Source organism: Verticillium alfalfae, genomic scaffold (genome assembly GCF_000150825.1).
Source record: "Verticillium alfalfae VaMs.102 supercont1.3 genomic scaffold, whole genome shotgun sequence".
Lineage (NCBI taxonomy): Eukaryota > Fungi > Ascomycota > Sordariomycetes > Glomerellales > Plectosphaerellaceae > Verticillium > Verticillium alfalfae.
In genome coordinates this window covers 626464-638253 of record NW_003315036.1, presented here as the reverse complement: position 1 = coordinate 638253, position 11790 = coordinate 626464, and the positions used below count along the sequence as shown (strand labels likewise).

The 11790-nt window shown below is 57.2% G+C and overlaps 6 protein-coding genes across 6 annotated transcripts; 1 reads left to right on the top strand and 5 right to left on the bottom strand.

Annotated features, from left to right (window-relative positions):
• Nucleotides 1–593: 593 nt before the first annotated feature.
• On the bottom strand, nucleotides 594–2314 carry VDBG_02707 (allantoate permease; the record flags this gene model as incomplete). The annotated part of the gene is made up of 3 exons (XM_003006522.1): nucleotides 594–931; nucleotides 989–1721; nucleotides 1775–2314. 3 exons carry the CDS (start codon nucleotides 2312–2314, stop codon nucleotides 594–596), a joined length of 1611 nt encoding a protein of 536 aa, XP_003006568.1.
• Nucleotides 2315–3370: 1056 nt separating this feature from the next.
• Nucleotides 3371–4670, top strand: VDBG_02706 (NAD-binding Rossmann fold oxidoreductase family protein; the record flags this gene model as incomplete). The annotated part of the gene is made up of 2 exons (XM_003006521.1): nucleotides 3371–3736; nucleotides 3804–4670. The coding sequence occupies 2 exons, from the start codon at nucleotides 3371–3373 to the stop codon at nucleotides 4668–4670; spliced, it is 1233 nt and encodes a 410-aa protein (XP_003006567.1).
• Nucleotides 4671–4731: 61 nt separating this feature from the next.
• VDBG_02705 (hypothetical protein) lies at nucleotides 4732–5121 on the bottom strand (the record flags this gene model as incomplete). Its single annotated transcript, XM_003006520.1, has 1 exon — nucleotides 4732–5121. One exon carries the CDS (start codon nucleotides 5119–5121, stop codon nucleotides 4834–4836), a length of 288 nt encoding a protein of 95 aa, XP_003006566.1.
• A 1186-nt stretch (nucleotides 5122–6307) lies between these two features.
• VDBG_02704 (Axe2) lies at nucleotides 6308–7208 on the bottom strand (the record flags this gene model as incomplete). Its single annotated transcript, XM_003006519.1, has 3 exons — nucleotides 6308–6565; nucleotides 6639–6717; nucleotides 6802–7208. 3 exons carry the CDS (start codon nucleotides 7206–7208, stop codon nucleotides 6308–6310), a joined length of 744 nt encoding a protein of 247 aa, XP_003006565.1.
• A 743-nt stretch (nucleotides 7209–7951) lies between these two features.
• Nucleotides 7952–9524, bottom strand: VDBG_02703 (amidohydrolase family protein; the record flags this gene model as incomplete). The annotated part of the gene is made up of 2 exons (XM_003006518.1): nucleotides 7952–9268; nucleotides 9378–9524. The coding sequence occupies 2 exons, from the start codon at nucleotides 9522–9524 to the stop codon at nucleotides 7952–7954; spliced, it is 1464 nt and encodes a 487-aa protein (XP_003006564.1).
• Nucleotides 9525–10471: 947 nt separating this feature from the next.
• Nucleotides 10472–11727, bottom strand: VDBG_02702 (thiamine transporter; the record flags this gene model as incomplete). Its single annotated transcript, XM_003006517.1, has 2 exons — nucleotides 10472–11617; nucleotides 11668–11727. The coding sequence occupies 2 exons, from the start codon at nucleotides 11725–11727 to the stop codon at nucleotides 10487–10489; spliced, it is 1191 nt and encodes a 396-aa protein (XP_003006563.1).
• Between the last annotated feature and the right edge of the window lie 63 nt (nucleotides 11728–11790).

The following is an 11790-nucleotide window of genomic DNA, read 5'->3' as shown; positions in this document are numbered from 1 at the left end:
GCCTGCCCCCGAGGCAAACAGCGCCAGCATCACCGAGGTTCACGACGCCCTTGTTGCGCGTGACGTGGTCCAGCGGCCGCGCCTGCAGCGGTGGTAAGCCATGCGATGTTTTAAAGCACTCCAAAAAGCTATGCTGATTCTTTGTAAGCCTCCATCTGCCAGAGCGGTTTCTGCCACTATGTCTTCTGCCCGGGCATGGGTGGGTGCTTCCTCCAAAAGACTAGCGAGAGATGCTAGATCCTTGGTCCGAATGAGGCCTCCTCAAAGGGATGAGATGACCCCAGTGCATGTGGAGCGCATGAAATGGCCTGGGAGAATTGGATGGCACGAAGTAGTACTCGCGGGATCTGTGAGCACCGCGCGTAAGGTTTTCCCAAACATGTGCCGGAAAGTACCTGAATCGCCATCAAATTATACGCTTGACACGGATCATAAATGTGCTGGCGGTTGAACTTTGATTTCGCATCATGTTGACGGCTTGTCGGGTACCAGACAAGGCACTACCTCAGATAACAAGCATGACAAGATGTAAGCCTCTAACAAGATATGTATCTTATTCCTCCTATCAATCCGAGTCCACGTTTTGTCGGCACTCAGTACACATAGATAAAATCCTCATTCTTCAGATCCGTCATATCATGTAGCGCGTTATCCTCCTGCAAGGTCCTCTGCTGTCTCTGCTGCCCTTCCTCTTCGAGCTCGATATCCACAGCCTTGCTCTGCTCCATGTTGCGGTTGCGCATCATCGACTCATCGACAACGACGGCATTCTTTCCGAGTTCTTCGCGGCGCTTAGCGTGACGCCTGTTCAGAAACATCAGATAGAATGGGATCGTGATGCCTAGAGCCGCAACGAGAACAAACATGATCAGGTTGGAGATGAGGCCAGGGCGATACAAGGGCGCGTCGCTGGGCTGGTAGATCAGCGGTCCTGTATCGGTTAGCGAGTTATTCAGGTGATCGGCTTTTTCCGGGGCGATGCTCGTACCAACGATATTGCCGACGCACATGAAAGCGAATACCATGCCGCTTGTCGTCTTCTTCTTGGTGTCCCCCGCCGTGTTCTGCGCCTGCCACGAGTAGACGAGTGGCGTGATGGCCGCCATGCAGCTGACGAGATAATAGCCAAAGAGCAGCACGGCCTTCTGTTCGCGGGGCACTGTGAGCATGAGTACCGAGCCGATGATGGGTAAGACTGCAGTTCCGGCGATGACAAGCCCCTTGCGTTGAAAGCGTGTTGCAATCCAACCGGTCCCCATGATGGCGATGATCTGAATGACCCCAAAGGGAATGTTGAACAGGATGGTCTGAAACTCGGTGTAGCCAAAGGAGCGAACAATCAGGTTGCCAAACGTTCCGATGCCGCCACTGGCGATGGAAATGGCCAATATCAATATGGACCAGCACCAAGTCTTGACATCGAGGAGGGTTTCGATGGCATGGTCCCAGCGCCACTGGCGGGAGGCGACACCCATCTGGTTGGCACGCAGTCGCTCGACGGCGATGAGCTTTTCACGTTGCTGTAGGTACTTGGTCTCCATCGGGGAATCGGGCATGGGTATGAGCACAATGACGGCCCACACAATCGTGAGAAGGCCACAGAAGAGGAAGATGACCTGATAGCGGTACAAGCGATCGCTCTTGATATGGCCGAGGCCGTAGGTCGCCAGACTCCCAATGATGAAGGTGAGGCCATTCATGGCGCTCCAAGCAGACGTGACCTGCCGGGATTGTCAGTCTCGAGTGGACAGGTGTGCTAAGGCAGTCATCTCACCATTGTCTGCTCCTGTCGCCTCCACCACATCTGCGTCACAGCAACGCAGCTCGGTGCAATCATGGCCTCGAAAGTGCCCAAACAAAACCTCATGCCGAGCAGACCAGCAAAGTTTGTGGGCGCTGCCATGATAGCCTGCGATACGCCCCAGAGGAACACGGCGCCGGCGATGACCTTTCCGTAGGGCAGCTTGACAAGGATGAAGGCTGCAGCAGGCTGCCAGACGAGCTGGGCGAAGTACAGGATACTGCTAAGCCAGGAGTACTGGCGGCCGACCAGATTGGCATCTTCAATGATGCCAAAGATGGACACATAGCTGAGCGAGCTCTTGTCGAGCTGCTGAAAGAAGTAACTGCCGAGAAGAATGGGCAGAACACGCCAGTTGATGCGACGCAGGACGGCGCGTTCCTCTTCGTAGGTGTAGGAGATTTCGCCATGGGCAGCGAGGAACTCAGCAGCCTTTTCGCGCAAGGCATTGCGACCAGCCGGCGTCGGTGTGACGGAATCCCTGAGCGTCGCTTCGCTGTTAGATGTAGCCATGTTGGCGGGTCTTTGAAAGCAAGCAAAGCAAATTCGGGCGAAATGGATGATACCTCAACCTTGACACTCAAGGCGGTTCTTTCTGCTGCTGATTTTCCATCGCTATTCAGTCCCATCCAGCGTCTTTATTCTCTCATGGTCCGTCGATCTCGTCGAGATCGTCGCCTTGCGCTGCCATGCTTCCCCGCAAAGAGACGTTACCAGCGATGCTTGACCTGAGTCAACTGCCATAGAACGTCACACGGCATGCGCAAGCACCTCAGCGGCACTGGCTTTTAGCCGTACCACAACCCCGGACTCGGAAGTGCGGCAGGCCTGGCGGCTCACGCATGGCAGCGGCCGGGGTAACAAGCTTGTCTCCGACGAAGGGGTAGAAGAACGACATGGCTTCTCGACGCTAATGAGCCGCAGGATTGACTCCACGAGACTAAACCACGTAGACAGCTGGTCATTGGGGAAAACATGTCGAAGAAGAAATGTTCGGTCCAAGAGGGGACGAGAGGAGTGGGAACGTTATTCAAGATGTGAAGGATCCTCTCTGAGTAGACGACCGATAGAGGAAAGGCCTGGCACTGAGTGGGTGCTACGTCGGGGCATTTTCAACGGCTTGTTGGCTGGACCTGGCGTCCGCAGCGATTGTGACAGCGGCAGAAAGGCTAAGCTCGTAAGGGGCCCAGCGCCCACAAAGACACCCCACCTGATGCCACTCTGTGGGGGAGGAAGGAAAGAGGGAGAAGGAGGGGTCATGGCAGTTTTGCACCTTCTCGCTGGGTTCTGCCTGATTTCGGCTGCTGGGAGAAAGCCCGCCGAAGGCTTCTGCTAGCTCTGTCGACCATTGGCCATGATGGCATTGTTTCGGTGGCGGGGGCCGAGCTCTGTCCTGGATTGACGCTGCAGGAGCTGGTCACTTCACCAGAGAGGGAAGGAATAACTTGAGCGAACCTGCTGCTGCTACTTCCTGCCGGCCTTCTGTCGGACTGAAAGACGACACCAATCAATCCCACCAGTTCCGAACAGTCTTCATCGCCTCCGTCCACGTACCATCGAGTCGAGATCATGTCTGACGGAAGGAAAAAGTACGCCGTCGTCGGCACCGGCGGCCGCTCTGGCTTCTTCTACTCGGCCATCGCCAAGGACTACAGCACAACATCCTGCATCGTTGCCCTCTGCGATACCAACCAGACGCGCATGAACTATGCAAACGCCAAGCTCGCCTCTCTCGGTCACGGCGAGGTGCCGACCTTCCTCGCCGCCGACTTTGATAAGATGATTCAGGAGACCAAGCCCGACGAGGTCATCGTCACGACCATGGACCGCACCCACAACAAGTACATCGTGCGAGCGATGGAGCTCGGCTGCAACGTCATCACCGAGAAGCCCATGACCATCGACGCCCCTAGGTGTCGCGAGATCTTCTCCGCCGTCGAGCGCACCAAGCAAAACGTCCGCGTCACGTTCCAACTACCGTTACGCCCCGCACAACACCAAGATTTTCGAGATCATCCGCTCGGGTGCCATTGGCAAGGTGACGAGCGTCCACTTTGAGTGGATGCTCAACACGAGCCACGGCGCCGACTACTTCCGCCGCTGGCACCGCGACAAGCGCAACAGCGGCGGCCTCCTCGTCCACAAATCGACCCACCACTTCGATCTCGTCAACTTTTGGCTGCAGTCCCGTCCCCAGACCGTCTACGCCACCGGCGACCTCGCCTTTTACGGCCGCGAGAACGCAGAGGCCCGCGGCGTCACCGAGTTCTACACACGCACACACGGCAGCGACGTCGCCAAGAAGGACCCCTTTGCCCTGCATCTGGAGAACAGTGAGGCCCTGAAGGGCATGTACCTGGACGCCGAGCACGAGGACGCCTACTACCGCGACCAGAGCGTGTTCGGCGACGGCATTAGCATCGAGGACACGATGAACGTCCTCGTCAAGTACCGCAGCGGCGCGAGTCTGACCTACTCCTTGACGGCCTACGCCCCATGGGAGGGCTTCCGTGTCAACTTCAACGGCACTGGCGGCAGGCTCGAGGTGGAGGTTGTCGAGAACAGCTACGTCAACTCTGGCGGTGACCAGGCCGACGAGGGCTCGCTCGAGAAGAGATCCATCGTGCTGCGGAAACTGTTCGAGAAGCCCCAGGAGATTGAGCTCGGTGAGAGTGTTGGTGCTCACGGTGGTGGCGACACGGTGCTGCTGAACGACCTCTTCGGCGAGCCCGTGTCGGACGAATACATGCGGGCGGCGAGTCACGTTGACGGCGCCGCGTCTATCCTGACGGGCATTGCGGCGAACCGCTCCATCGCGACGGGGCAGGTCGTTAATGTCGATGACATCCTGCAGGTGCCGGAGAAATAGGGGACGGATGGCCACAAATGATACACCACGCTAGAACATAGACACGCGTTTGATTTGCACTACTGGATGATTATGTATGACTGCTTGAATTCCACGGACTGCTTTCATTAGAGAATGTGAGAATCAGATCATGATGCCCCGTTACTGAAACTTCCCTGCATCGTTATCCCAAAGCCTTTGCGAAACCCGCATCACAGATGTAATCGGCGAAATCCCGCCCGCGCTTCCGTGCCGCCAGCCGCTGGCCCTGCGATATCTTGCCCTTCTCCAGGTACTCTATGTAGGCGCAGAGCACACTGTACGTCGCGTGGGGGTTATTGGAAAAGTCCCACTCATCCGTGACGGCCTCTTTAAAGCTGCCGTCGTAGGCCTTGGAGAACCACTCGCTTCGAAGAAGGACGGATCGATCAGCTTCGAAGCTGATGCCGTCCTTGGACGTTATTCTGACCATCCTGGCATCCAATAAGTGTTTTGGTTTCCTGAACGGGAAAGGGTACTCCTACTTTGGAAGCGGGGAGGCGCGCACGAGTATAGTTGTCGTTGAGGATGGACTCACACTTGGGTGCCAACGGTTCCGAGCCGGGCGGGAAGGGATGCCATTTTTATAGCTTCGGGATACAAAATACTCATTCGCGGTCTTTCGTATAAACATGCATATGGCATCGAGCGGAATTCTTCGGGCGTACGGTTCGCCATGAGGTACCAACCACACTGCACTTTGAGTGACAACCACGCCATCGCCGCCTCATGCCCTGGTTGGGATCAAGGTCGCGCCCAAGTCCGGCAATCTTGCACTTCGGACTTGCGCATTGGCCGCAAATACGCCCGAAAGTGCACTTTCGGGCAGCCTTTCTGCGTACTTGCCTGCAGGCCAGGTCAGGCAGCGAAGTAAAAACGACTGTACCTCACGCTGCATGGGTTTGCTTACACGCCGCCTGACCATCTGCACCAACGAGAAACAATCGCTGAACGAGAATGACTAAGCAATACCCGCTGAAAGTCTGATGTCCAAACGTTTGACGACGAAAATCTCCACCTGCACTATAATACAACAACAAAACACCCAAAATATCAAAAACATACAGCATCAGGGATTCGCTGGTGGTCACCCACCCAACTACTAGTCCGACCCTTACTGGCTTATCAATGGGAGAGCGGACGGGATCCCGAGTTCTCCAGTAGGTATGGTCGTATGTGCTTAGGAAGACTGGTTGGGACCATCATATAGACCTGGGCAAGCGCCCTCAAAATGAATAATCGGCGGCAAAAACCTACTTGAAGACCTCCTTCAGTGATCATCTTGCTTGAGCCTCATTCGTGTAAGAAGCCCGACTGTCGCTCTCATAAGACGCCCTTACAACTTTCATCCAGTCTACAAGTCGACACAACTAACCCCCTTAGAATCTTCCTCTGCAAACCTCTGATTTATCACAGAGTATAAGAACACATGAAGCACTCTGATTCTGTGCCATGGATTGGTCTCGTACTTTCTCGCCAGCATACTAGTGCGTGTCGGATCTGCCGAGTATCAAAAGTCCCAAATCCCTTGTGATTGAACATCCCGAGCCAGAACACCAAAACAGGAGCTTCACACGAAACAAGACATTCATGACCCAAATAACAACAAACACACCAACTCAATCCCTCGGCAACCTCGCCAACTCCCGAGCCCACCTCCTCCGCGCCGCAGCCCCCGTCGTACAGTTCGAAGCCCCGGCCCTAGCACTCGCAACAACAAACTGCACCGCCTCGGCCACGTACGCCGCGTTGCTGAAGTAGCCCAGATGGACGGGGATACTGTCGCCGCTGGCGCAGAAGCGGTCGTTCGTGTCGCAGAACGAGAGCGTCTTGGCCGGCACGTCGCCGCACTGCGTCATGTCGCGCGTCTGGAAGATCTGCCCACGAGGCCAGTCAGCATTTTGTTTTGTTCGAGAAGCCACAGGGCCAAGGAGAATGGACAAAACTTACACCTGCCTCTTGACTCGTGCGCGGTTCGAGGGCAGGCCCGGCACGAAAGTCGGGTCTCCGGCCCAGAATGACGCTGCAACTGCACCGCTGTCAGCACACTTCACTATACAACGAAACCATCTCGATCGTGTTGAAGATCGCGAGACTGGGATCGGACACGCACTGCTCCCCCCCACAGCGGGAGGGCCTGCGCGCACTAGGCGTGAAGCCGCTGAGGCTCCGATCGCACAGCGTATCGAGCGCGACATGGGCGCCCTGCGAGTAGCCCATGACGACGAGCTTCGTCTGCGGACAGCCGGCGGTCTGCTGTGTCAGGAGGTCCGTCATGGAGACGACGCCGGCGGCGACGGAGGGCGGGTACGGGTTCAGCTGGGCCGGGTAGTCGAGGGGTGTGACGACTGCGCCGGGGATCTGCTGCGCGGCTGCCGAGGAAATGGCGCCCATGAGGCCGACGCCAGGCTGTTCTGTCGAGCCGCGGGCGATGATGATGTTGACCGGCGCGCAGGCTTGTTGGGCCAGGGCTTGGGGGAGGGCGAGGGCTAGAGCCCAGGAGGTCAAGGTCGTACGCATTGTTGGCCGGGTCGTTTTCCAGATGGCGGTTGATACTTCAAGTCGCTTCCGAAACTGGACCGTATTCTCTACCGACTTGAAGAATAATGGCATCTAGTGTCGGGGGTTCTGAAGACTTTTATCTCTTTAGGTGCCCCCCTGACAACACTGCATCAAGCGACGATGGGCAACTACAGGGCGCATCGTATCGCCAGACCGCCCCGTGGTTGCCCCTGGCTTCCCCCCTCTCTCTCGCTCGTCAACTCGCCCTGCAGCCATGCTTGCGAGAACTGACACTGAACAGGCATGCCCTTCTTTGGCCTTACTTGCGTCGCGAGCTGTGCAGTGGTAGATGTTTCCCGCAACTTCTTCCCCTTTAGGCTTGGGCTGATGGATCCCGCCTTGCAGCGATGCAGCGAAACCTCCACCAGAACACGCTCATTTGAGACCTCACCGAACCCAGAGCTCAATCTAAGAAAAGCCGAGGCACGACGCGCATGAGGGGACCGCTCAGCGCATCGAGAGACTCCGGCTGTATTTGTTCATTTCTTCCGTCTATCGTTTCATTATGTGAATGTTGGCATGGCCAATCGCATTCATCTGTTTCGGATGTGATGTTGAGACGAAACGGCAATGAGGGTCTCCATCTCCATGGCCAAATTCGTCCCATGTTGCGACAGCATCCGGAGAGGCAGCGCCCACAATCTAGGCTTCCAGCTTCCACACACTCCTGCCTCCGAAATACGTCTCTTTCATCTGAGCCTTCAGTAGGCTCTCAGCCTTCCACTCCATGTCAACAACGACAAAATCGGCCATCTTTCCCACCTCCAAGCTTCCGGTCCTCTCCTCAGCGAACACACTGGCCGCGCGCCCTTGTACCAGCCACGATCGCCTCGCACAGTCGGAAGTTCTCGTTCACCTGTCACCTCGTACTCGGGCTCCCTTGCTGATCGCCTCGTCGACGCCACGTACACGTTCTGCAGCGGCGCCCACGGCGCCGTCGGGCTGTCACTTCCCAGGGCCATCAACGCTCCCGCATCGGCCATCTCTCGATACGCGAAGGCCCTCTTGCACCGCTCCGAGCCGATGAGGCGCGGCCATGCCCGCAGGATTGCCGGGTCGGCGTGGACAGGCTGGATGGAGGCTGTCAAGTTGAGGTCGCCCAGCCGCTTAGCGTCCTCTGGCGATGCAAGCTCAAGATGCTCGATACGATGACGACGACCAGGCGTAGTGTGCTTTTCGAGAACGTCGACGGCCATCTTGATGGCACCGTCGCCGATCGCATGCAAAGCAATTTGCAAACCTGCAGCGTCTGCTTGCGCGACGATGGGCTCAAGGTCGTCTTGCGCCCAGATCGGCGGTGGGGAATCGGCGGGTGCATAGGGCTCGGAGAGGTAGACCGTGCATGCGTCGATGATGCCGTCGCACACAATCTTGATGCCGGCAATGCGCAGGTCTGGGGAGGTAGAGGCGTTAAGCTGGCTGTGCAGCTCAATGGCGCGCCGAACCTGAGCGTGTCTGGCCTCGGCATCGTCAGAGGGCTTGATAAGCCAGTAAGCGGCGATGCGCATAGGGAGGTCGGGTTTGGCGGCGCGCAGGGCGACGAGGGCATCCCAGGCCGGCTCGTCCATGGCCATCTCGACAAGGCCGGTGTAGCCAGACGCGTTGTAGGTCTCGACTGCAGCAAGAATGGCCTCCTGACGCTCGGCCATGGGGGAGACTTTGGCTTGGTGAGGCCAGACGATGGACAGGACGGCACCTTCGCTGAGCACACCGTTGGGCTTGCCGTTGGCATCGCGATGGATGGTGCCGCCGGCGGGATCGGGCATGTTGGCAACACCAAGCTCTTCGAGGCCTGCGCTGTTGCACCATGTGGAGTGCAAGTCCTTGGTGTCGATGAAGATGGGGCGCGGGTCAATGTCGTCGAGCATGGAGGCATCAGTGCCTTCCGGGGTCATTGAGTGCATCCAGCCCTTGCAGAGTATACGAGGAACCTCAGGATTCGCCTCGGCATAGGTCTTGATGGCGATGCGGATGTCTTCGAAAGACTTGCAGTGATCAAGTGAAACTTTGCGCAGAGACTGGCCAAGGAGGAGTAGATGCATGTGGCCATCGACGAAACTGGGGAGGATAGTTTGTTGGGCGAGGTCGGTGGTCGTCACGTCGGAGGCGCTCTGAAATGGCCGCTACCTCCTCACGCGTGCCTATGGCTCTGATGAGGCCATCCTGCACAAGCATGCTGTCGGCGAAGACGGGCTCGCCGGTGAGACCAGGGGATGACCTGGCGAGGATGCGGCCATTGACGAAGAGGGCCGAGGGGGGGTTGTCAACCGACATGGTGGCTGTGATGGCTGTTCTGGTGATGGACGTCGGGGTGATGCTAGACGAAGAGGGGGAACGTCGGGCGGAGGTCTGTCTCGATGACGATTTGGTGAGGCTTGAAGGAGGAGAAGGGAGAAGTTGAAGTTGGCAAGGGAAGAGCACGAGGCAGGTGAACACGTTGACGGTCAGAAAGTCTTGCTTTCAGCTCGGCCGAGGCAACATGGCATCAGATCAGGTCACGTCGGCCAGGGCAAGTCCCATTGAGGGGCACCATCCGTCTCCGAGCGCGCCCTGGTTGCATCTCAGGGCGTGCCAAATGTTGGTAGTGAAAACACGCGGGGGAAGGTCGAGCCTGCCCCGCATTGGTGCCTCCCCCCCTCCCTCGTCTCGACCTTCCACAGCGGCATCTTCCAGCGGTCTCAGTGGTTCCCTACCTGCACTTCCACTATGGACGGCGATGCCCAGCACCTAAAAAGGGGTCCACGGGAACCCCCACTACCGCCCATGCCTTAGTGTCGCATGCACGCGATCACCTATCAGCATTTGACTCTGACTCGCTATCAGGTTCTGTCCTGCACGTCAACGACAGGCATCAGATCTGATAAGCTCGTGCTGGCTATCGTTTTGCTGATAGCTTGTGATGTCAGAGGTATCGGACACATGGTGTAGGCTGTTGCTGGGGCCGTCTTAAGCGCATAAGCATGCAGTGTTCCACGGAGGTGTACTCGCCCCTTTCATTTACGTACCTCCACCCTGCACCTAGCCATAGTGTCACTGGCGGTGAGCGAGGTAGCACATCAGCTGGTTGAAGACTAAATTGGAGACGCTCGGCTCGAGATTTGGTAAAGGTAGCATTTGGATATGCGCCTGTTGGTATGGCACGGACGTAACGCCAGATGTGCAATCCAGAGCACTTCCAAGTCGTCCCTTTTCAGGCACGATGCGGTCATTCCGTTCACCCAAATAGACTCATCGTATCACTCCCTCAAGTTCCGCATCTTCTTCTGATCCTCAACAATTTCTCTCGCTGGTTCCTCGCCAGGGATATCCGCATCCTTCACTCGCTCAAAAGGCACCACACCCTTGACCCTCGCCTGGTTCTCGTCAAACGTGCCATACATGTCAACACTGTCCTGCATGCCCGCATTCTTCGGCTTCGATATGAGACACAGCACCGTGTACAGCACAGCAGCTTCGGCGAACCCGAAAAGATAGTTGCCGAGGAAGTACTTTTGCAGGCCATCCGACACGGTGACGCTCGGGTTGACGTTGGCTACCATGCCCGGCATGGCAGGCACAAAGCAGATGACCCACGCGGCGAGCGCACGCCAGTGAATGCCCCATGTGTACCAATAACTTCCGTCGCTTGAGCCTGTGTAGAGCTGGCTGAGCTCGACGCGCTGCCGGCGAACGACGAAGTAGTCGACGATCATGATGCCCGTCAGGGGTCCAAGAAAGACGGAAAAAGAAGCTGCAACGGCGACGAAGACGGAGGCCGTGTTGTAGAACTCCCAGGGCTGCACGGCCCAGGACAGCAGCGCGCTTAGGAGGGCACCGCGCTTGATGGTCAGGAACTTGGGGAAGAGGCCGGCGAGATCCATACCCGCAGCGAACGAGTTACCCATGATGTTCTCGGCGATCTGACCGATCACGAAGCCCAGCGAACAGAAGAACGCTGCGGCACGGGCGCCGGGCGAGTAGTCGTCGATGAGCCATTGCAGGATGACTGAGAGTGGGTTCCAGAAAGGTTCCTCGAGCCCCCAAATGGACATGGACGCCGAGGCCGTGATGATGGCAAATATGGGGACAATCATTCCCGGAACCAGCAGGGAAAAGGCCATGCCGGGAACTTGAAGGCCCTGTCGGCGGGCGAAGCGGGTGAAATCGCTTTGGTTGACGATGCCGGCAGAGATGACGCCAAGATTGCTGATAATACCATAGACCCAGGCCCAGCCGGTGGAGAGAACGCCAGGCTGGCGAGCGCCCGATGCGAAAAGGGGTCCAGTCCCACCGTTTACGCCGGCCCAGATGGTGATAGCCAGCATAACGATGAGGACGATCACGTTCGCAGTGATGACATAGGGCTTCGAATTTTCAGGGCGGATGAGCTGGAATCATGAGCATCATGCTTGATCATCAGGGTTAGAGATTGGCCTACCAAGAAAGGCACCGAGATGAGGTGGAACAGCAGAAATCCGATGAAGTCACGAGTGACCATGTTGGCGCTCGCTGCAATGTGTTCTCCATGTTCAGAAAGCTTGAGCTCAGCTTGCTGATCATT